General features: G+C 37.2%; 1 protein-coding gene across 1 annotated transcript; it reads left to right on the top strand.

The window, feature by feature from the left end:
- The first annotated feature begins 9,938 nt into the window (after nucleotides 1-9,938).
- LOC143548797 (uncharacterized) lies at nucleotides 9,939-14,826 on the top strand. The gene is made up of 5 exons (XM_077039878.1): nucleotides 9,939-10,042; nucleotides 11,126-11,164; nucleotides 13,727-13,811; nucleotides 14,233-14,435; nucleotides 14,523-14,826. The coding sequence occupies exons 1-5, from the start codon at nucleotides 9,939-9,941 to the stop codon at nucleotides 14,824-14,826; spliced, it is 735 nt and encodes a 244-aa protein (XP_076895993.1).
- Nucleotides 14,827-23,823: the final 8,997 nt, after the last annotated feature.

The raw sequence follows: 23,823 nt of genomic DNA, 5'->3' as shown, positions 1-23,823 counted from the left end.
TTTCAGTTACAGTTCCAGATCGACAATGGATTAAGAAAACCAGTATTCCAGCTGTTAAAGTCTCTCCAGTGAATTACTTGCTGAATACGGAGAGTGTTTGTTCTCAGGGTATCTCAGGATCCGGTAGTTTGTTTCAGTGGGAGCCGGTAGGGACAGAGAACGGGTCAAGGGCAATTTTAGCCGTGACTGACGTGTTGGAGCTCCGGGGAGCTTCAACGAGTCTTCAGGTTAATTGATGTGAAGGCGGGTGACAACTAGAAGTTAAATGTTTATATTACAGAAGTACAATCAGGAGTGCAGACGAGAGTACTCAAGGTCTCCGAGTGGGAGTTTGTTGGGTTTCGTAGGCCTTTCGGTGTAGGCCCGGTTTATTATTTGAAGTCCAAAGGGCAAGCCCGACCCGGTTTGGATTTCTTGTTTAATAAGATACTAACCCTAGTTGCATCTCTATATAAATCATATTATATACTTGTAATCGTTGTCACTCAATAAAAGATATACCTAGTTGCCACCCGTGGACGTAGTTCAGTTTAGACCGAACCACGTTAAATCCTCGTGTTCGTTATTGCTTTCGTGTCGTGTTCAGTTCGTGTGTGCGTTTAATCCTAACAGTACACCATCGAGTAAGAAATTTATTTTTCTTATTTTTTCTGATCACACGAGGTTCATGTGGGGATTTTTGTTAAAATCAAAAGGCGAAGCTTTTAATTATTTCAAAAAATATATAATTTTGTTTGAAGGTGAAAGCGGGTACAAAATTGTAATTTTTCGAACCGACAATGGAGGAGAATTCACGTCTTGTGAGTTCTCAAAATTTTGCACAAGTGAAGGAATCACACGACATTATTCCGCCCCATACACAACCCAACAAAATGGTGTGGTGGAGCAGAGAAATCAAATCGTGATTGACACAATTAGAAGCATGATCCCTGTCATGAAATTTCCAAAATGTTTTTGGAGAGAAGCGGCGGGACATGCTATATATATTTAAAACCGTGTACCGATGAAATCACTACCGGAGAAGACTCCCTATGAAGCTTATAAAGGTGTAAAACCCAATTTGATCATTTACGGGTTTTCGGGTGTGTTGGTTATGTGAAAACACCTCCAACGACTTCGGTTAAAAAGCTTGACGAAGAAGTACCCCTATGGTTTATCTCGGTACCGACCCGGGAAAAGGCATACCGGATGTACGATCCGGTAGACATCAAATTCATGTTTCTTGAGATATTATTTTTAATGAGAAACAAGGTTGCAATTGGTCCAAAAGTGGTGAAAACTCGGCTAAAAATGTGGTAGTTAATGTGGAATAAGTTGGGGACGTTATAAACTTGATTGACGAAAATACCCCTAGCAAAAACAACAACCAAAACAAGCAAAATATCCCAAACAACACTGAATCCAGCCCAAACAGCACCAACTTCGTCCCAAACAGAACGAATTCAGCCCAAACAGCACCGAAATCCGCCCAATCAGCCCACCAGGTCTGTTTCAGCAGCCCGTTTCATCAAACTGCGCACATCAGCAGCCCGGTTCGTCTAATTACATACTGACCTAGGTCCATCTACCCCAAGACGGTCGAACCGAACCTCAATTTTACCTAAAAAGTTGAATGATTATGTGTTAAATGTTGAGTTTCCATAAGGGGAAGAAGGGGATGAAGGGTTTGAAGATGAAGAATTATTTTTTGACTTAAGAAGGTGAACCGACGAGTTATGTCGAGGCACCCGGAGTAAAAGAATGGGATAATGCAATGAACGAGAAGATTGCATCTATTGAGCGAAATAAGACGTGGGAACATGTTGACAAGCCAAACGAGTTTAAAGCTATCGAGTTGAAGTGGGTTTATAAAATTAAATAGGATGCTATGGGTAGAACAATAAAATACAAAGCACAGCTTGTGGTGAATGGTTATGTTCAATGATCGGTGTGGATTTCAATGAAGTTTTTCTCCCATTGCTCGAATTGAAACGGTTAGATTGATACTCGCCTTAGCCGCCCGAGAGGGGTGAGAAGTACATCACTTGGATGTGAAATCGGAGGTCTTACATGGTGAGCTTGAAGAGGCCGTGTATGTTAGTCAACCGGAAGGTTTTGGGAAGAAATGTAGTGAAAACAATGTTTATTTATTAAGTTACAATACCACTAGTAGCTGCAAAGATACTCTGTCTGGTTAATAGAGACTTTGATACACGAATCTTTATGCCATCGTGTAAAGTTTTCAATCTCGTGATTATCGTTAAATCTTTTCGGTGTATACTAATAAATACTATATTGTATTAAATTCGGTGCTTAACATCAGGAAGCTCATAATTTGTAAACTTGCAAGGTGAGACGTTTGAGTTTTTGTACAACTCACACTATTGTGAGATAACCGGTTTTCCGAACCTGTCATTGAGATTTTTAAACATGTATAATTCATGACAGAGTAAAACAGTCCAAATGTTTTCAAATGGTTTTTATTACATTACAGTGGTTAAGTCTTTGTAGACTTACGTGATGGCTACTACTGATATTGTGGGGGGTTTTGTATACAATACTTATTTATGTCGTTACTTATTGGAAAGAGAGTTTTAAAGGGTTTCAGGTCAAATGCATGAGAACCTCCATTTACAAATAATGCAGTCTGGTGGCTTAAGAGGAAGTAGGTAGCAACCAAAGAACTTTTTAAGATTTCATTATATATATATATATATATATATATATATATATATATATATATATATATTATAGATTATTATGCTGAAATGTTTATAAGTTTGAGTATTCGTCAAAAGCTACACACGGAAAATATGATTTAAGGAGCTTCCTTTAACTCATTTGAATTATGGTTTTATTTATGATCTTGCTAACAGTGAAAAATAGTTTTAACTTTTGAAACCAAACCGAATTTACCCGACCCATTTAACCCGAAAACCGAACAACCAGACCTTATTTGGGTCGGTTGTTGGGTCAATTTTCTTTGATCTCAAACCCGAACAACCCGCAACCCGAATAAATAACCCGAAGAACACCCATATCACGTGTCTTACATATTTCTCCATGATAGTTACAATCTTAGTCCCTCTACTTTCATCAATTTTTTTTTAAATTTAGAGAATAGTTACAAATTTAACCTTTATCTTTTGCCTAGTTACTCATTTTAATTTCACTTTTAACTCAACTTCCCTCATGATTTTCAAAAGATCATAACTTTTTCGTACAATAATATATTTTTTTTCAAACTGCACTGTAAAAATCAGTGTTTTATTCTCTTTAATTTGAGTATATATTGTCATAGTTTTTTTAAGTTATAAAAATAACATTTTATGTATACATGTTTTGTAACAACTCGGATTATTCAAATCAATATGTTTATTAAATACCCGACACATTTCAATGTTCAGGAAGTTTTATCGCATTTATCGAGTGTAATTTATTGTTATAATATTATTCTTAATTATTTATAAATTATATATTTTAAACTTTCATGTAACGGCAAAAGTTACCCAAACTAAAACTTTTAGCTCTCTATGTATCCACCTTCAATCTCCAAGGACTAGAATGTAAATATTAATATTATCATCATCCCTAACCATTTAACCCAAGATCCTACCCACACTCATACCCTTATTACAAACCCGATTACAATATATGAAATCTTGGACCTCAATTATCGTATATTTTATGGATATATAATCAATGGACGTAGTATACTTGCTTCATTCGGCCTAACCGACGATTTAATTGAATTAACTTGATCAATTGTGATTCGTTTTTCTTAATATGAACAATTGACATCAAATCGCTCTTATTATACATATAAACGACCTTTATAATTCAATTAAACTTATAGATACCATTCTTTTAACCTCTTTGTCCAAACCCTTAAGTCTAATTTGATTTTAAAAACCTACAATTACCTGTTCTTTACCTTATTATTGCCGGCTCTGTTCTTGATCGATTAACCATTGTTTAACAACTATTTCAGGTAATTAATTACATGTGTCTACTCGTAGGAGTGTGTTCTTCATTAACCCTAAGTCTAATCGGCCAAACGTTTGATGGATTGACCCTTGTTTTTCTTCAAGTTCGACAGTTCGGTTGCAAGTTGACCCATTTGAGTCGTCAATGATTGAATGGCTTTGTCACGGACCTCATCCTTTTGCATACGGATTTCATCAAGTTGATTTCTTCTTTGCATGTCTTGTTGCATCACTTTGAGCATCTCCATCACTTCATTGCCACTTGATGAACTTTGAATCGCGGACCCACTTTGACCACCACCCCCTGACCTTGAAACCCTTGATTATTCCCGCCATGAAAATTACTTTGATTGTTGTATTGTTGGTGAGGAACATAATTTCCTTGATTCCCTTGGAAATTCTGGTTGGACTGAGTGGCCGGATTTCCATATCGAAAATTTGGATGATTTCTCAACCTGGGGTGGTAAGTGTTTGAGTTCATATTGTAATTTCTGCCACCTCCTCATTGAAGTGCATTCACCTCCTCCACTTGTACTTGTCCCACCGTACACACTTCCGATGCATGACCAAACTCATTACAATTCGTACAAACATCGATTACTTGATTAGTGGTTTGTACCCCTCCATATTCCACAGCATGTACTTGTGGTGCTCCAATTTCCGGCGTTGCACTTCTTGCGGTTTGAGCTCTCTACAACAAAAAGGGCTTTTTAGTACGCACAAAACCGTCCTAAAATACTATTTTGTAGGACCATTAAGTTAATAGGACCAACGAGAAAAGCATTTCATGTAAGGGGGTCGTAACAAGTCTCGAAACTCAAAAAGGGTCCCGATATCCCAAATAAGATTATGAAACCAATTTTATGGTCGCATAAAATATCCATTAACAACCCAAAAAGCGTCCCAATAAATACAAATTAGGACACTTTTACAATGTTTAAACATGTGCTTACCTACCTTTAATCTTTTAATACACATACAAGCATCCTTCAAAATTAATTTATAAGACCCTTATGGTGTAACATTATAGGTAGTTTAATATCAAGAAAAAAATCCTGATATCCCATATAAGATATGAAACAAATTTTATGGTCGCATAATATATTCATTAACATCCCAAAAAGCGTCCCAATAAAAACATATTAGGACACTTTTACAATGTTCTGACATGTGTTTACCTAATCACTAGTACAAAAAAAGTGAGAAAATATGACGTTTTTCAATCAATTATGGCGGCAAATCAACCGCCTTAAAGACAAATGAAAACATAGCTTATACAGAAAAAGTGAGCAAATAAACAACATATCCAAACAATGAACCATTTTAAAAGTAGCTAGAACAGCTAAAGCATCCATCTTGACCATTAGTCAAATTATTCATTTTTTTAACATACACATTATTAAAGTATTCAATTTAACACAAATAAAAACAATCATCCAAAAACCTCCATGACTTTATGCAACCACCTTTATCAGCCACAAATTTGAGCCAGCCCGTCATTTCTCCGGTTCCCTCAAATAATTCTTTAATATCGGTCTCCCAATATGAGGTGCAATCCATGACTATCCGATTAATCCATATGTCTTGGCCACTTATTAGATAGTTAACTTGTCCTACTTGCATGTTACCACCACAATAGATAATTAGTCAAAACCTAGTGAGGGCCCATACCCTGTATATACGATATTCAACTATAAATCAGAATTATATATTATAAAATTAAAGTATATCAATTTCATCCCCAAGGCACAATCTCCACTTAGTTGTTTAAAGCCCAACTTTGATCTTCTTATGTTTTCCTCCTTCATTAGAGCTCGACACTAAGCCTTTTCACCTCCAAGTAGCCATTGTAACTTAGAATCACAATACACTATAAACAAACCATAAATATAATAATACACCAATATAATAAAACGTCATTACTCCCTTCTTATAAGTTGTAATTCACACAACCACATTCACAAGCAAATACTTTAAAGTCTCTTGTTTAAGAAAAACAGATCTGCGCAGCTGTAGTATTTCAGTATTTTCGCCAACTTATGTTAGGTATTTTGTTTTAAGCTAAAAATCTGAAACAATTAGACTCGTAGACCTTTCTATCAATATATAATGCGCCCTGAACGGATGTTCGATTAATTTACTATGAATATTTTAAAACCAGATAAAATCTGGAAATAAGCTGAATTTCCAGCACTTAGGTACTCAACCCATTAAGTTTGCATTTCATCTGTATAAGTTTAAACCCCCAAAACCCCATCAAAACAATATGTTATTTTTATAATTTACCATATTCAATAATTTGTATTAAACCACCTTAATTGTAATAATTTTTAATCAATACGAACCGAACTCATTCATTATTATGATTTACTCCTTGTAATAACATATAGTTAACAGACACGTTACGACACGATACCTCAACTAATATTCGATCATGCATAAAAATTGTATAAAATATATAAGATTGTAATAATAATTTACATGGTATAAAACTAGCTACAATCCACTAGTTTCACCCAACAATAACATACACGTGGTGGCCACACACACACATACACTATAAAACATCAATCATACAAACATCCAAGCATAGATAGTAAAAATGACATGAACTATGCAATATCATTCAAATGCTTAAAAAGGGTAAAATAGTCATAAAACTGGTATGCTAGCCTAAAACGTAAAACATTAAAAGGGGCATCATGAAACTCACCTGATATGGTTCACATAAACATCACAACTGGATCCTCTAGCTAATCACTCATAATCCATAAATCTGTAAAGTTAACGCACACAACAATCACTAACTTGACCAAAATGACTCGTTTATCCTACGAGACGTCCTAACGTGATTGGATTGACCCAAAGCCACATCCAATAATCATAACCATCTACATCAGCCCTCGGAGTCCTTAAATGACCCAAAACTCCCTTTCCAACAAAACACCACCAACGGTTCCCAAACTATGCCCATTTTACGTTAATTGAGTTGGATTCGTGCGTTAACGAACCGATTAACCAACCACTAACCAAACCAGCCCCAATTTGAGAATATTTGACTTAATTACAGCCTACACATCAATATTTAACCACCCAAGTCGGTGGGGTTTGAAATATCATCAATTTCCACATTAATTCACAATTAACCGATTTTACGCGCTCTTTCAAAAAATTAAGGTAACATCAACCAAACTAGCCCCTATAGACAAAAAAAATTAATTTTCCCACTTCTCATACACTAACATGAGACCCCTCAAACTGATCGGGTTGACCATTCCTTCAAATAATACCCGAAAGACAACAATTAACGATTTCAACCTATAAAAACCCTAGAAATCGGTTTTTATCAATTGACCTATCAATACAAATCCAATGATCATGAATTTTTAGTATGATATACTAGACATACATGGGGATATTTGACACCAAAACCTTCAAATTTTGACATCGGGAAGCATGCCAAACGAATTTAATCCGAATCTGTCCCTAGTTCAAGAAGTGGCTTAATTGACCATCTTAACGACCGAGATAATGGAATTAAAGATCATGAGAGTGTAGTAGACACCATGAATGACATCTACAAGCTTGGAATTGAATTAACTCATTCAAAAATGAAGGGTTTGGTGGTGAAGAAAGTTGCGGCCAGAAGATGGGGGTAGGGGGGAAGGGGTTGTGATAAAATATTTGGTTTAAAAATGTTACGATTTAGTCCCCACACTTTGCAAACTTAGCCCCATGTTCCCAAACTGATTAAATGCCTCTTAGACATACCATGGGTCCCTAAGCGCTCACGCAAAACCCAAGAAATTAATTTACAAACTGCACAAACGTGTCTTTCGGTTTACGAGAATTTTTGGGATGTTACACAAGTGTCAAGTGTCACAATAAGTTATGCCACAATGAAATTCTAGCAAATAAGTGTACTATAATACTGATGTTTTATAACTCATATATCAAGTTTCCTATTACGGTGTACTACAATAACACCAAAATGGTTAAACGTCATGTAAAGGTTAAAATTATAAGACCCAAATGTCAAGTGTCATATTATGTTATGCTATAATAAAACTCTAGAGAATAAGTGTCCTATAAAACATATGTTTTATGACTACAATATCAAGTGTCATATTACGGTGTATTATAATAATACCACAATGATTAAGCGTCATATAAAGGTTAAAATTATAAGACTCAAGTATCAAGTTTCCTGTTAAGTAATGTTATAATAAAACTCTATCGAATAAGCGTCCTATAAACCAGATGTTTTATGACTAAAATATCAAATGTTTTATTACAGTGTATTATAATAACACCACAATGATTATGCATCTTATAAAGGTTAAAGTTATATGGCCATAGTGTAAAATGTCCTATTAAGTTATGTTCTTATATGACTTCGACTAGAAAGGGTACTATAACACCGAACATTTATGACTTAACTACAAAGTTTTCTATTAAGTTATGTTATAATAAGACCTCCAGTGATTAAGTGTCCTATTACATTACCACATAATGGGACACCAATAACTACATGTCTTATAGATTACTTTGTTAGGATTTACTTTTTAAGTGTCTTACTAATTTATATGATAATACGACCCCAAAGAATCATCCATCCAATTAAATAACTTTTTAGGACACCGGCACTGTAGCGTATATTGTAAAAGGACCCCAAATGTTCATTTGTCATATTAATAGATTTTGAGAACCTTATTTTACAAGCGTCCCACACAAAAGGTCCTAAAAAGCCCTTTTTGATGTAGTGGCTTTTCTTTTTGATGTGACTGACATTTGTTTCAAAAATGCCCAATCATCTTGCTCTTAGTTAGTACCAAATGTAACATTTGTGATTGACATCAAATCCCGCTCATCTTCCGTATTCAATCCCTCATGAAAAGCATTCAAAAATTTCCAAAGAGCAATACCATGGTGAGGACAATTCTTGATCATCATGTTTAACCGCTCAAATGGTTCATGAAACATCTCACCCGATTGTTGTTGGAAAGTTCTCAAACTCCTTCTTGCATCATTGGTCTTTTGATCCGTGTAAAATTCTTCCAAAAATCTTTGTTACATCTCGGCCCAAGTATAAATGGATGCGGAAGGCAATGTGTAAAACCATCTCTTTTCCTTATCTTCCAACGAGAATTAAAAAAAAAACCAACTTAACCTCATTCGATGAAATCCCTTGGCAGCCAATCGTGTTGAAAATTGAGTCATACGCCTCCAAGTGAAAGTATGGTTCCTCTGTTGCTAGACCCTTATACTATGGTAGACTTTGGATCGAATTAGTTCTCACGTCAAATGTTCTTCCAAGTTGATTTTGGGGAATAAACACCGAAGATGTATTATTAGTGATGACCGGTCGAAAGTGAGCTTCAGTTCCCTTTACCATCTCTCTTGCATGCCTTCTTGGTAACCCCATTGGTACTCTTGGTTGACCCATTTGCCTATAAATGGGCCTTAGAGGTGAAAATTATTGAAATTGTGGTTGGGGTATTTGTTGTTGAAATGGTTGCCCTTGTGGATGAACTTTGTTGTGGAGCTTGTTGTTGTTGAATAACCAGTGGTGGTTGAACTTGTTGAACAATCGGTGGTGTTTGTCTATTAAGTTCTTGTATCGGTTCTGTGTGTTGCCTATAAGCATAGACAAAGTTCCCTTGATTCACCCTTTGACTTCCATCACCCCCCGTGTAGTAACCTTCCACTTCATACCCCTCAAACTCCCCGTCAAACCCAGCAACATAACCATCACCTTGTGTTCTTGAATATTGCATGAAAGGTGGTGGTTGATATCGGTAGCTTGAATGTGGTTATTGAATGGTTGGTTGTTGGTTTTGTTGAGATGATGACGCACCAAAGGTAGGAAAAAGATTGGAAATAGGTGGCAATGTTGATGATACTGAGTAAGTGAGTTGAGTATTCGTAGGCTCGGTTGTGTAAGTTGGTTTTACTTCACTTGATGAAGTAGGTATGGTAGTAGTAATCGATGGAGGTGTGGTTGGCTATGCTTGCCCCAAAGTATGGACAGGTGAATCCATGGTGTTGTTTGATGCAGTTGGAGAACCAAGAAGCCTGTTCTCCCTAAGTAGGACTCGGTTTCTACGAAGTGTTCGTTCAATCTCAGGATAAAAAACTAGTGGTGATGACCTATTAGAGCTTCTAGTATGCATACACCTGTAAGTACCTGCACACTAACACAACCAAATGGTCACACCCCCACCTACGCCACAAATGTCGGGGCGTGAGCTGATTGCTCACAGGTCTCAAGGTACTATCATGCAATACTTATAATGATAATATCTATTAATCAGTTTCAAATAATCCAACAAAGTACAAAGTTTTTATAAATAAAACATATAAAAAACTAAATTTAAATCTTGTATCTTCTTCACTAGCATGCAACCCTAAGTTTTCTTCAAATGAACTTGATAATCATATCACACGATGAGCTGCATATGCGTCAAAAATACAATAATTTTGTCAACACTGGGTTGAGTGAGTAAAACACCAGATTTTGTGAATATATAATAATAAATAAAAGAGCAAAATGTTTCATGTGAGATTAGCAATTTAACAAATAAGCAAGAAAATACGTTGTCAGTAAGCTCGATGCCAGATAAACTGGACGATGGCTAACAAGACAGTCGTATGATCATACTAGTCTGAGAATATGTCGGACCTCTCCGGAATGTATTCAAGTAAAACATATAAGCATATAACACGTTAGGCATAAATTGTTAAACACATATGATCACTAACAGTTGCAAGTTGAGTAATATATAGTAATAAAATATCTACGAACGCATATGTCCCCAAAACAGTAAAAATGAGTAAAAATAAGGGAGTGAGATACTCAAATTAGCCATTAAGCAAGAGATAAAGATTCGTTAAGATATCAACGGAGATCTAGTTCTTCGGGAACAGCCGACGAGTATCCTAATAAAGAATAATTGAGAAAAATATATAGATTGAATAACGAAGCTAAAACTAGATAGAGGTTCGGGATTTAGATGATGATCGGGTGTAATCTTACAAAAGTTATTTATTTCATTAAGTTATTACAAATTTTATTATCAAGGTTATATCGTAATAATATGATTTAATTATATAAAAATACTTAAAAAAATACTTAAATAATTATTTATAAAACATTTTAGTTTATATAAAGAGATTTGTTCATTACAATCTAAAAACATGTTTTATGTTTTTTATATATATTTTTATTTTTAATAAAGATTTATTTTAAATACATAATGTAAATAATAAAAATATATAATAAATAATAATATTTATACGAAATATGATCTGTTATAGAAATACTTGAATATATACTGTATTTTAATATGTTAAATAACAAGATGAATTTTAAATATATATTCTAAATTAAAATCTTTAACAAATTTTAATAACTAATGTGTGTGTATATATATATGTGTGTGTGTGTGTGTGGTTTTAACCAAAGTTCGAAAACGTGACTAGTTATCATGTTGGTTTTTAACAAGATACTGATTAATTATTATATATATAATACTATAGTTTAAATGATTAAATGAGTTAATATAATGTTTTGAATGGCTAAACAAAATAAACAACTAAATATCCGGGCTGCAGGTGGCTAGAACCCGTGCCCCCCAGCCGCAACAGACCTAACACGCACACCCCTAGGCAACTGGGCTAGGGGTTTAGATGATAACAATAGGAATTCAATCATATAAGAAAAACCGGTAAGCGAACCAAAAAGAACATAAACCCTAAATGACTCAATCGATTAATCCGTTAACTAAGGGTTCGATTAACGTTAGGGTTATTGACGATTGAATCATGACGAACATAGCAGTATATTGACTTACCTTTAACAAGGATGTATCGATGGCATATAAGGACAAGAACAGGCGACCCTAATTCTATCAAGAACCCGATCCGACAGGTGATTAAAACCAAATTCGTTATGGGGGTTATTTTGGCGATGAAGGTATGATGGTTTCTGCAATTTCAATTGAATTATTATGGTTTTAATGTATAACCATAAACGGGTTAATGACGGTTGTTCATATACGTAATACCTATAATAAACGATTTTAGTTTCCTAATTCACTTACGTCGGTAGGTCGGTTTGGTATGATTAACACGCCTATTGATTCAATTTCCAAATAAACGGCGAGAATTAAGGTCCAAGAATGATAAACGAGATTCGGGTTTGTTAATTGGGTCACAGATGTGGGGTTGGAATACATGTAAACGGGTTAATAGATTATATATGCATAATTTGCATTTTAGTCCCTGGAAATTGAAGGTGAAAACATAATAGGTTAAAACTAGAGTTTAGAGTTTAAATTGTATATAACTGAAAGTTATATATATATATATATATATATATATATATACATATATATATATATATGTATATATTTGTTAAATAATTATAATACCTAATTAATAATAAAATATTATTAGTTCGATAAATGCGGTGTGTAAGTTGATTAAATTATCCGAAATCGAAAACGGATCGGGTATTTAGATGTTAATAAAGTAAACGAAACCCGAGTTGTTACAAAAATAGTCGTCAAAAAGTTCACCGAAAAAAAAACACAATGGAAAATACTATAAAAAAACACAATGAAAACCAACGGAAAAGCACAAGGAAAAAGACAATTGTATGTAAAAACACAGTTTTCTAAAACTCAGTTATTGTAAAACACAATTTGTAAAAAAATCAACTAATTTTTTTTATTTTTATATAGCAATATGATACTCATATAAACAGTGTTGCAAAAATCCCGACTAGTCACCGATTAATCCCCGATTAATCGCTAGTCCCCATTTCACTGATTAATTTTGGGATAGTCTGCCAATTAATCGGTTAACGGTCAAATCCGGGCAAAATCGACGACTTTCGGCGAGATTCCGACCAAAATCAGTGGTTTCTGGTGAGATTCCGACCCATATTAACTATTTTCGGCGAGATTACAGCAAAAACTAGTGGTTTCCAGCGAGATTCTAGCCAATTTCCGGCCAAAATATGTTTGTGTATGTATAAAACTGAAAATTACATATAAAAATGGGCGTGCGTATGTATAAAACTAAAAAACATACATGAAAGTCCGATCCGATTAATCCCGATTAATCTCGATTAATCCCGATTAATCGCTAGTCCCCACCCCACCGCCTGACCACCGACTAGCGATTTTTGCAACACTGCATATAAATGATAGAAAAACATTCGTTATTATGGTGATTTTTTTTAATTGTCGGATAAAAAAGTTATGGACGTTATAGATGTAATTGACATGTGTCTTGCATGTGGGGAAGAGAAAATCAACAAATATGTTATCCCTATTATGTCGTTCTCTTTATGTAACATTTGATATCACCCATAAACTAACCTCAATCATCCATGTCTAAAATCAATGAACTAGATTACTTCTTATTCTTATTACAAAAATCATACTTCCTATTATAACCTAATCATACATGAAACAAAGCAAACGTGATAGTGATTACAACTGGTAATTTCAGCTGATTGAAGTAATAACAAAAACTTAAAACGTTTAGAAAGAAAATAAAAAATAATAACAAACTTTAGCAGCTAACTCGGTCTTCCTCTGATTTAACCAACATCCATTTGCGCATCTAATCATAGTCTACTGCACCTAACTTTAACATCCATCTATATATAAACTTACGAAATCAATTCGGAAAAGACACAAACTTAATTTCCTCGTCCATAGTTTCATACACAGCTCAAACATGCAGAAAAGACTGTTTTGTTCCTCTTTGGTTGCAGCCATTTTGGGAGTAATAGCTGCCGCCACTGGTTTCGCAGGAGAGGTCACTAAGGTTAAGGTAACGATAAGAAAATATATTTTTGCAAGTATATATGTTTAATTAATATATACAAAACTAAAGAAATTTTCTTTTAAAGCTTTTACATTACTTGAAACAAAATACCTTAGGAAAAAAGATTGAAAGATAAAAAAAACACACTTCACTACCACGTAGGCACTACTCGTTGTGGATTAACTAAAATTAAATAAAACAAAAAAAAATAAAACTAAAGTTTGGTTGGTTGTTATCGGGTGGACCCCACCCACCATTTGGTGAAGATGGCATTAAGGGCTACCCAGCCCTTGGCCCGCCCCTTACCTTGTGGTATGTAGTTTGACGGTTTGTTAAAGTGCCCATGTGGCACCATGTAGGCACCCCTAGTTAGCCCACAACAATCAGCCGACGGTTAATGATATATGTCTTGTGGGTGTGAATGCAGGCTTCAGAAGTTCACATCGTGAATGGTATGCGTGTTTATCCAAAGAGTCCCGCTCTCGCACTTGGAATCGTATCAATTGTGTTCCTAATAATAATACGAATTTACCTAAGTGTTTCGTTTGGTGTTTCGTGGCGTGAACATCCTTTTGGACCAAATGACGTTAATTCAACTCCAATTTCCAAACTCCTACATGTGTTCTCATGGTATTTACTTAATTATTTATTTATCATGTGCATATCCATCTGCACTAGAAGCTTAATATATAAAACTAATTACTAGTCAACGTCCAGGGTAGCTTCACTTGTAGCAATGGCTCTTATCGTGACAGCTATAGGACTACATAGCACACAAGGTGGAGAGGTTGACTCAAATGGTTATATTACATGCGATGTTATGAAGCCTGGAATCTTTGCAGCGGGAGCCATTTTTTGTCTTTTAAGTGCAGTTGTTGGTATTGGAGCTTATATTACATCAACTCCGCCACCGGAATCTACAACGAATCCTGCAGTTGCATATCCGGTGGGTTCTAGTTTTGATCTAGAGAAAAATCAAGTGCCTTTCCCTCCTCAACAATACCCTCCACAAAAATATTAAGAAAAAAGTATATATAAAAAATGGACTGTGAAGCCAGGCTACTTCTGTTAGAATAGCGCGGATCATTTATGTTTTTTTTTCGGCCAAGTGTTACATTTTTGTTGGTTCCAAGTGTTACATTTTTTGATCTAGAGAAAAATCAAGTGCATTTCCCTCCTCAACAATACCCCTAAGTAGATATCATGTAGATGTCTTGATTCCAAGAAAACGGTTTGCTAAAAGGAGGTTACTTTGATGACTTCTGCTTGTATAGTGTTATGGAATTCCAGCCATTTTAGTGTGATCAGCTTTTTATGCCGTGTTATGAAGCTAATTAGAGCAGTTCTAGCAGTACGAGGGCTGTAAGCGAATCGGACGTTTGGTCGTCCGCTCGGCAAGAAGTTCATTTATGTTCGTCTGTTTAATATACGAACCGGACATGGACAAAAAAAATTCGTTCGGTAAGCTTAACGGACAAACACGGACAAGGGCCAAGTCTGTTCGATAGAGTTCGTGAACGTCCGGTAACGTTCGTCCGATTACGTTCGGTAATGTCCGTCCAGAACATCCTTTCGGTATTGTAAGTGTTTAGATTTATCCAGTATTGTAATTTAATTGTAAAACTTCTAGTGTTGTTAAGCACACTTTTGTATTACTACATATGTCTGATGTTTTTTATAGTGATTCACTTTTAGTTAATATAGCAAATGTTAAGTATATTTGGATATTATGTGGTTTAATTCCAAATATTTATGTGAAGTTGTATGGATTAATGTTTGGAATTAATATTTAACTGTTTATGTTTGTCCATTAGTGCATGTAGTCCATTAATGTTCACATGGTTATTTGTCCTTTAATATCCATTAATCCCTCCCGTCAACACCCCCGTCACCTCCGTCAAGACCACCACCCACAACTCTCCCGTCAAGACCACCCTCCCGTCACCCCGACCAACAACACCTCCGCCACGTCCCTTCAACTCCGGCCAACAGCACCTCCGTCGCCTAGATCTGAACCACCACCGCCCTTCCGCACTTAAACCCAAACCACTGCACCTCCGTCACTCTGTCCCATGAACCACCGCACACCGTCACCCACCCACCGGCACCATACATGATTCTTGATTTTCTTGGTCAAATCTTGAGGATTAGGCGAAACATGAATGTGGGTTTGAGGTAAATTGGTCTTCTAACTTAAAGGGTGTTGGTGGTTTGTGGTATTGAATGTGGGTTTGATTAACGATTGGGGGAATTGGAGTTCAACTTTGGGGGTTTTTAGGGCTTGGGGGTTTGGAAACCAACTAGTTTTCCATTCAATCATGTTCTAAGGGTTCTTTTAGTGGTTGGTTGTCGGTTCGCCATCATTTCTCGTGGTGGATTATTTGATGAGGGTGCTATGTCTAAGACCCTAGAAGATAGTGTGGGTTTGGGGGGTGTTTGGCCATGTCCTTTTAGGGGGTTCCATTGTTGCCCGGATGGACGGACGGGGTCAAAGGGGATCTCTCGGTTGATTGCGTATATCAAATGACTTCATTTGTCGTCGGATGAGCGGAAAGAGACCCTACAAGACGCCATTTCCACGGATTGTGATTTATTTATTTCGGTTGGGGAGGCTTTAAAGGCCTCGGACCAGTGGCTATGTGGGGTGTGTATGCATCCAAATGCTATTAAACGGACGTGTCATCATGCTGATGGGGTCACAAAGTACAACGAAGGTCTGGGAGCTGTGGAGGAGTTTATTGTGGGGATTGATAAACCGCATGTTATGAGGGATGTTGCTCCCTTGGGAGGGATAGTGGTGGATGAGGTTCTCCTTGACCGCGTCTTCTCTCTTCCCATCACAACTGTTAAGAGCATCCCTCATAGTTGTCGTATGGCATTTGCTTAGGCGTTAACTGCGGCTCTAGGTAAGGTGGTTGCTATGCCAGAGTATGTTGAGGCGTGGGTGAGACTTTTCTTGTTACCGCGGTGCACGTTGCGAGTTTTCAGAGCTTCTAAACGTCAGGAGCGCAGGTCCGATAATAGAAAGTCTTTGCAATGTCATAGTATCCAACAGGCGCTAACAACTTGGGGTGCTAAGGATGGTTTGGATGCGCTTATTTTATCCCTTTTTACCACACCTATAAGGGTGAACTCGAGTCATGAGGAGCCTCTCACTAAGCATGATGATGTTGCTGTATGCGCCAATGTGAAACAATGTTTACGAAAAGTGGCGGACGGGCATTTCACTGCCGCCATTAAAGTACTATGCTCTTCAGGGGTTGCACATTTTGGCAATGACACTTTGAAAGTGTTAGTAGCTAAGCATCCCAATATGCCCCCGCCGGTTATGCCTGCTTCATTGCTTTCTGAGCCTCCTCTTATTGTTGATGAGGATTGTGTGCTTGTATGCATTAAATCCTTCCCTAAAGGGACGTCATGCGGACGACATGGATTGAGGGCACAACATATTTTGGATGCATTTTGTGGAGAGGGGTCGCCCATCGCTGTTGGGTTACTAAAGGCTACTACTGCGATGGTTAATTTATGTTTGGAGGGAGATGCCCGAGGGTTTTGGCAGAGTTCATTGCGTCGGCTCCTCTCAGACCGTTGCTCGAACCAGAAAATGGGATTAGACCCATTGCCGTAGGAGCCATTTGGAGAAGATTGATCTCTAAGGTGGCTCTGAGGGGTGTTGGGAAAGACATTACTAAATACATGTGCGATTTTCAGTTTGGGGTGGGAGTCTCTAGTGGTGCAGAGGCCGTTCTTCATACCGCAAACAGGTTTTTAAGTAAGTACCATTCTAATAGGTCATTGGCTATGCTTACTATTGGTTTTTGTAATGCCTTCAACTTTGTGGATAGGACCGCCCTTCTGAATGAGGTTCGGGCCCGATGCCCGTCCATTTCCTTATGGGTGAAATTTTTATATGGGCAACAAGGCTATATGTGGGGGATGGCCACATTTGGTCCACCACTGGGGTTCAGCAGGGGGGACCCTTTGGGACCTCTTCTTTTCGCCTTAGTTATGCACCCACTTATCCATCTAGTCCAGAGTTCCTGTAAGCTTCTCTTTCATGCTTGGTACCTAAATGATGATACAATTATTGGGGACTCTAAAGAGGTTGCTAAAGCTTTAGATATTATCAGGTCGAAGGGTCCCCGCCTAGGCCTTGACCTTAATATTAAGAAAACCGAAGTATTTTGGCCGTTGTGCAAAGGGGTTAAGGTACAGGAGGGGATATTTCCCTGTGAGATTGGAAGACCAGTGCTAGGTGTGAAACTCCTCGGGGGAGCCGTTAGACGGGATGTCGGGTTCATCAGTGAACTTGCTATGAAAAGAGCTTCGCGGGCTGTGGAGTTGATGTGCTATCTCCCGCGTTTGCGTGACCCTCAATGCGAGCTCCTTTTGCTCCGCTCATGTATGGGAGTTGGAAAGTTGTTGTTCAGTCTCAGAACATGCTAATATGTGTATGTAGGGGAAGCAGTTTTTGTTTTTGACAATGGCCTTCAGGGGCGATTGAGGACATCGTGGTTTGTGGTGGTGCCTTCTTTGGAGATTTTCAATGGAGGTTGGCATCAATTCTGACTCATTTTGGAGGTTTGGGTTTGTGTTCAACTTCAGACGTTTCTACATATGCGTTTGTGGCCTCGAGGGCGCAACATTGGGAATTGCAAGATCACCTTCTTCAAGGTTGTGGTATTTATGGGTTTGACTCTGATTATGGGAGTGCGATAGATCGGTTGCACATTTCACTTCCCGATTTTGATATTAGCGGTTTCTCTAATAAAGACACCGCCCCCCCTAAAGCCCAACATGCTTTGGAGAGTGCCCTTTATAGTGGAATCATCCAGAGTTTGGAAATGAAGTTTGATCTATCCCCACGTCAGAAAGCGGTGTCTGAGTGTCTTCGGGCTCCTCGGGCTCTGGATTGCTTAAGTGTTCTCCCTATTGAAGGATTGGGCCAACATATGTCGGCTTTGGAGTACCGGGCCATCCTGAAGTATCGGTTAATGATCCCTTTGTTTCCGGTAGATGAGCCGTGCCCGGTTTGCCGCAAGGTTTGTTTGGATTCTTTTGGTGAGCATGCAGTTCATTGCAAAGAGTTGTCTGGGTTTAAGTACATGCATGATTTAGTGAGGGATGTTCTATGCGATGTTCTTAAACGAGCCGGAATTTCGGTTAAAAAGAAGCCCCCGTAAACTTTCTTACGGATCCTCCAAGAAGGAAGATCTACATTACGACCGGCCGATATTCTTGTTTTTGGGTGGGTAGGTGGAAAACACGCTTGTGTCAACCTCACAGGAGTGTCCCCTCTTGTTGGGCTTAGGGACAATGGGTTTGTAGTAGGCCAGGCAGAATTGAAGGCGGCATCGGGCAAGGTTGTTAAACACGAGAGAGCTTGTTTGGAGAATTAACACGTGTTTATTCCCTTTGCCTTTGACACTTTTGGTTTCTTAGCTCCCGATGCCGTGGACGTTTTGAATAGGGTTCAGAAAGTTGTGCATAGTAACGTATCGGCCCATAAGAACCGAAACTTTGTTTTTAGTAGGATTGGGTTTGCTATCCAAAAGGGGGTTGCGGTGCAGCTTGTTGCCCGCTTACCTGCCACTTCATTGTAAATCGTTTGGATGTTTCTATGGTATTACAAAAACATAAATATATATATATATATATAAATATATATATCCATTAGTGTATGTTTGTCCTTTATTGTCCGTTAACGTCCATTTACAATATTAATGGACGGAGATGAACGGAAACGGAAAAACTCAATTTCTTATTGGACGGACACAGACATGAATTTTCGTTCGGTAGAGTGTTCGTGAACCGTCCGTTTGTCCGTCAAAAGCTTAACAGACGGACATGGACATGCTCACATCCGGTCCGGTTCGGCCCGTGTACATCCCTAGCAGTATCCCTATTTCATTATTTATAATTACACTAAAAAATCAATGTTTTTTCTCTCTTTTTTTCAATCAAATATTACTTTTTTATACTTTTTATTTATTACATTTTCTCTCTCTTTCACTCACTACCATATTAAAAAAACATTAAAAATATTATAGAGAGCAAACATGTTTCTCCACATTTACTCATGAACAAAAATTCATCTATCTCCACTCACAACTACTTTATATAATATAGAGAACCCATTCATGATGATATGGAGGACATGTTGGGAAATCTCTAATTTTTGGTATTAGTATACGTGAGTCAAATATACAATGTTTTATGACATATATTCGTTGGTAGAGCATTCACAATCCATCTACCATATGAATGCCGATTTTATAATATTAGTAGTGATATATGTAAAATTTGGAGCAACACCAACTTGAAGGGCCCGAATGGATAATACGAAAAGTATAAGGGTGGTATGGATGATCTCATGTGACGGTTTGATGGAGATCCAAAGTTCATGGACCAAGTTGAATAACTTGGTGTCATACTTATCTTTTTATTTATTATTAATTAAATTAGAAGTTTAGTATTATTATGTTTCCTAGAGTAGGATTAGAATTGTGGGTGTTATATAAACCCATCAAAGGTTTTATTTTTAGTTAGAGTAGAAAGAGTAGAAAGTATTATGTTCTTGTTTCTTGTTAATGAAAAGAGTCGCATAAATGTTTTATGCAATATCGTGTTTGGTGTTCTTGATTCACTTGTCTAAGGTTTAACAAGTGGTATCAGAGCCTAACGATCCAGCCTCGTGTTTCTGATTGGTGGCAAGTCTTGATTGTGGTAGTAGTTCCGATCAAAGGCATAAGAGGCTAAGAAACCGATCGTGATCAAGAAACGGTTCAAGATCGTATGAGAAACTGGAGGCTATTTGAATATTGATTTGAGGGCCATCCGCATATACGTATCCGAAGTGAGAAAAGAATTCGGAAGTTTTGAAAAGATCAGTCCGTTACGTTTGTTGTTTAATGGAAGTGAAAGTCGAAGAAAGTTTTGATATCTATTTGTGTGTTCCCTATCGAAGAGAAAGGGAAAAGAGATATATTGCGTTGTGTTTTGTTTTTTACTTGTGCTAGAAAACCTTCTGGCCTCACACAACTGCTTGATAAATATCAATTTAGTGGAACGAATAAAGCAAAACACTTGGGTCAATGCATTTTATTGTGGCGCACGCAAATTAAGGTCACTATCACCAAAGTATAAGAACAAATAATATACTGTATTAATTATTTCTTTCAGAAGTTCAAAGAAGACGGTTGCAAAACTCGTTAAATAATCCAAGTTCTATCAGAGTAAGTTTCTAGTCGTAGCAAGAGTTGTTCCTAGATCAGCGAATCCGAAACAGATATGGCAGAGTTACAGATGGTAGGAGGAATCAAGAAGTTGAACCAAAGCATCTACAAACAATGGTCGAAATGCGTCAAGTGGTATCTCCAAGGTCAAGATCTTTGGCAGGTAATGAATGGTACCGAGACGAGACAACCCGCGAACGATATTAACGGTAGTATCGGGAAGTGGCAGGTGAAAGCGGGCCGAGCGATGTTTTATCATAAAGACAACGGTTGATGATGATGTTCTTGATCACATTCAAGATCTCGAATACCCAAAGCAAGCGTGGGATACGCTGGAGACCTTATTCACGAAGAAGAAAGATGCTCGATTACAACTAGTCAAAGGAGGGTTAATGACGATTTCCCAAGGAGATCTTCCGATCGCACAATATTTCCGTAAAGTGAAGAATCTATGTCGTGAGATTGGAGAACTCGATCCACAGTCTCAGGTTAGCGATGCTCGTATGAAGCGGATACTCATTCATGGTTTAAGCCCAGAGTATCGTAGCTTTGTTACCACTATCCGAGGGTGGGCGACCCAACCGAGTATTACTGAGTTCTAGAATGTTCTTGTTGGACAAGAAGCTTTGGCAAAATAGTTAGCCGATATGTCGATTAAAACTAAGAGTGAAGCCTTGTACGTCGGAAGGAAGGAGAAGCATCGGTTCAACAAAAATAAGAACCGTTATGGCGAGAAAGGCAAGAGTAAGTATTGGGAGAACGAGAAACGTGACCGGCCTGTGAAGAAAGAATGGAACCGAAAGGGTCGGGTTGAAAACTCTGAAGAAGATTCATCGGACGAAGAGAACCGAGACAAGGAATCAAGGTACCAACCAAAACAGTTTCCGTTTAGGTGCCATAACTGTGGACAAAAAGGGCATTTGGCAAGGTACTGTCGAGAGCCTAGGGAGGAAGGTAATGCAGCTGTGGTTAAAGAAACAGAACCGTGGGATGTTGAGGCTAATATGGCCGAGGTTCAAGGAAAATAGGAAGTTGACACCGAATTCAAACCGAATCTGATAGATGAATGGTTTGAAAAAGACTCATGTTGGTGGACAAGTCAGGAAGTAGTGCCAAAGTTGAATCCGTTGAAGGTAACCTTGGAATCATCTATTGTTATTTTGAATTTAGATGATGAGGAAATTGTGTTTGAAGAAGAAAGTACGGTTGATCAAAACGTAACCGTGACGGTAACCGAACAAGACGAGAAAGAAACCGTGTTGAAAGATGTGCACGAGGAGGTAGTTTTGTCTCATGTTACGGGTGGTCATGGTGGAATAGAATACGTTATAAATCAACATACCAACAAAGTCGATGTTGGAGTTTGCATGAGGTTCATGCAAAGTTCGAGTGATCCGAATAAACGGACGAATGAAGGAGTTAAGTTCGAGAGGGAGCATGAATTGAGTGGGGATGGAAGAATTGCTTTGAGTACCATGATAGTTGATCATGGGGTTGAGAAAGCAAAAGTTGTTTCCCATCTAAAAGCAGGTGATGCAGTTCTAAATAGTGGTAATCTCGAAACTAGCTTATTTGTCAACAGGAAAAAGAATCCTGCAAGTAATGTTATAAAGTTGAATCCAATAATCAAGCTCAAGGAAGTGCGATCGTTACAAGGTGTGAAGGATCTTGGAGGAACAATGGAAGTTGGTATTGAGAGGTAGTGTAAAACTTGGAGCAACACCAACTTGAAGGACCCGAATGGATAATACGAAAAGTATAAGGGTGGTATGGAAGATCTCAAGGAGCGGTTTGGTGGAGATCCAAAGTTCTTGGACCAAGTTTAATAACTTGAGGTCATACTTATCTTTTTATTTATTATTAAATAAATTAGAAGTCTAGTATTATTATGTTTCCTAGTTTTAGTAGGGTTAGAATTGTGTGTGTTATATAAACCCATCAAAGGTTTTATTTTTAGTTAGAGTAGAAAGAGTAGAAAATATTATGCTTGTTTCTTATAAATGAAAAGAGTCGCATAAACGGTTTATGCAATATCGTGTTTGGTGTTCTTGATTCACTTGTCTAAGGTTTAACAATATACACCCCTAAACACTTTTCCCTCACTTGCCACGTATGCACCACGTCAGTTTCCTCCCATCATTTAACATCACCCCTCAAAAATGTTTACACCGTCTTCCTCTTTCTTAAAAAACGCGCACTGTTGAGGAAAAAAGATCATTGTGTCTTTTATTTATTATTATGTTTTGTGTTATTTTCGTCATTGATTATGTATTTTTTTCCTTGACATTATATCTTTTTTTCTTGATATTGTGTTATATTACTGAACATTGTGTTATATTTTTTCAGCATTGTGTCGACACATAAATACTCTGCTATTGATAACATTTTTTGTTGATATAGCTGTTTCTACTAATTTCTATGTTCCTACTCATGAGTAGTATTTATTGCTAGTTGGTTCCTACTTGTAATTAATTCTTACAAGTTTACATGCAACTTTCTATCAACCATACAAATCTGAAGCAACTTTCAAAAGCTTTAATTTAGGGAAATCTAAAATTATATCTTGCAATAGGCGCCAACGCCTAATAAAAGGGAAATCAAAATTTCCTTTAGGTCTTTAGCAAATCATATTTACATAATATGAATTGATAACATTAAAATCACCAACCTAAAGCAACTCTAAAAAACTAGTTAAGATAATAGAGTGACAAGAGTTCATTTCATTGAGTGATCCTAAAAAAGTGATCCATACATGTACATATTTTGTGATCAGTATAAACAGA

Source organism: Bidens hawaiensis, unplaced genomic scaffold, assembly GCF_021521415.1.
Source record: "Bidens hawaiensis isolate Kalapana, Puna unplaced genomic scaffold, B.hawaiensis_p1.1 tig00015250_1, whole genome shotgun sequence".
Lineage (NCBI taxonomy): Eukaryota > Viridiplantae > Streptophyta > Magnoliopsida > Asterales > Asteraceae > Bidens > Bidens hawaiensis.
The sequence above is the reverse complement of the archived record's forward strand: the minus strand, read 5'-3'. Positions and strand labels throughout refer to the sequence as shown.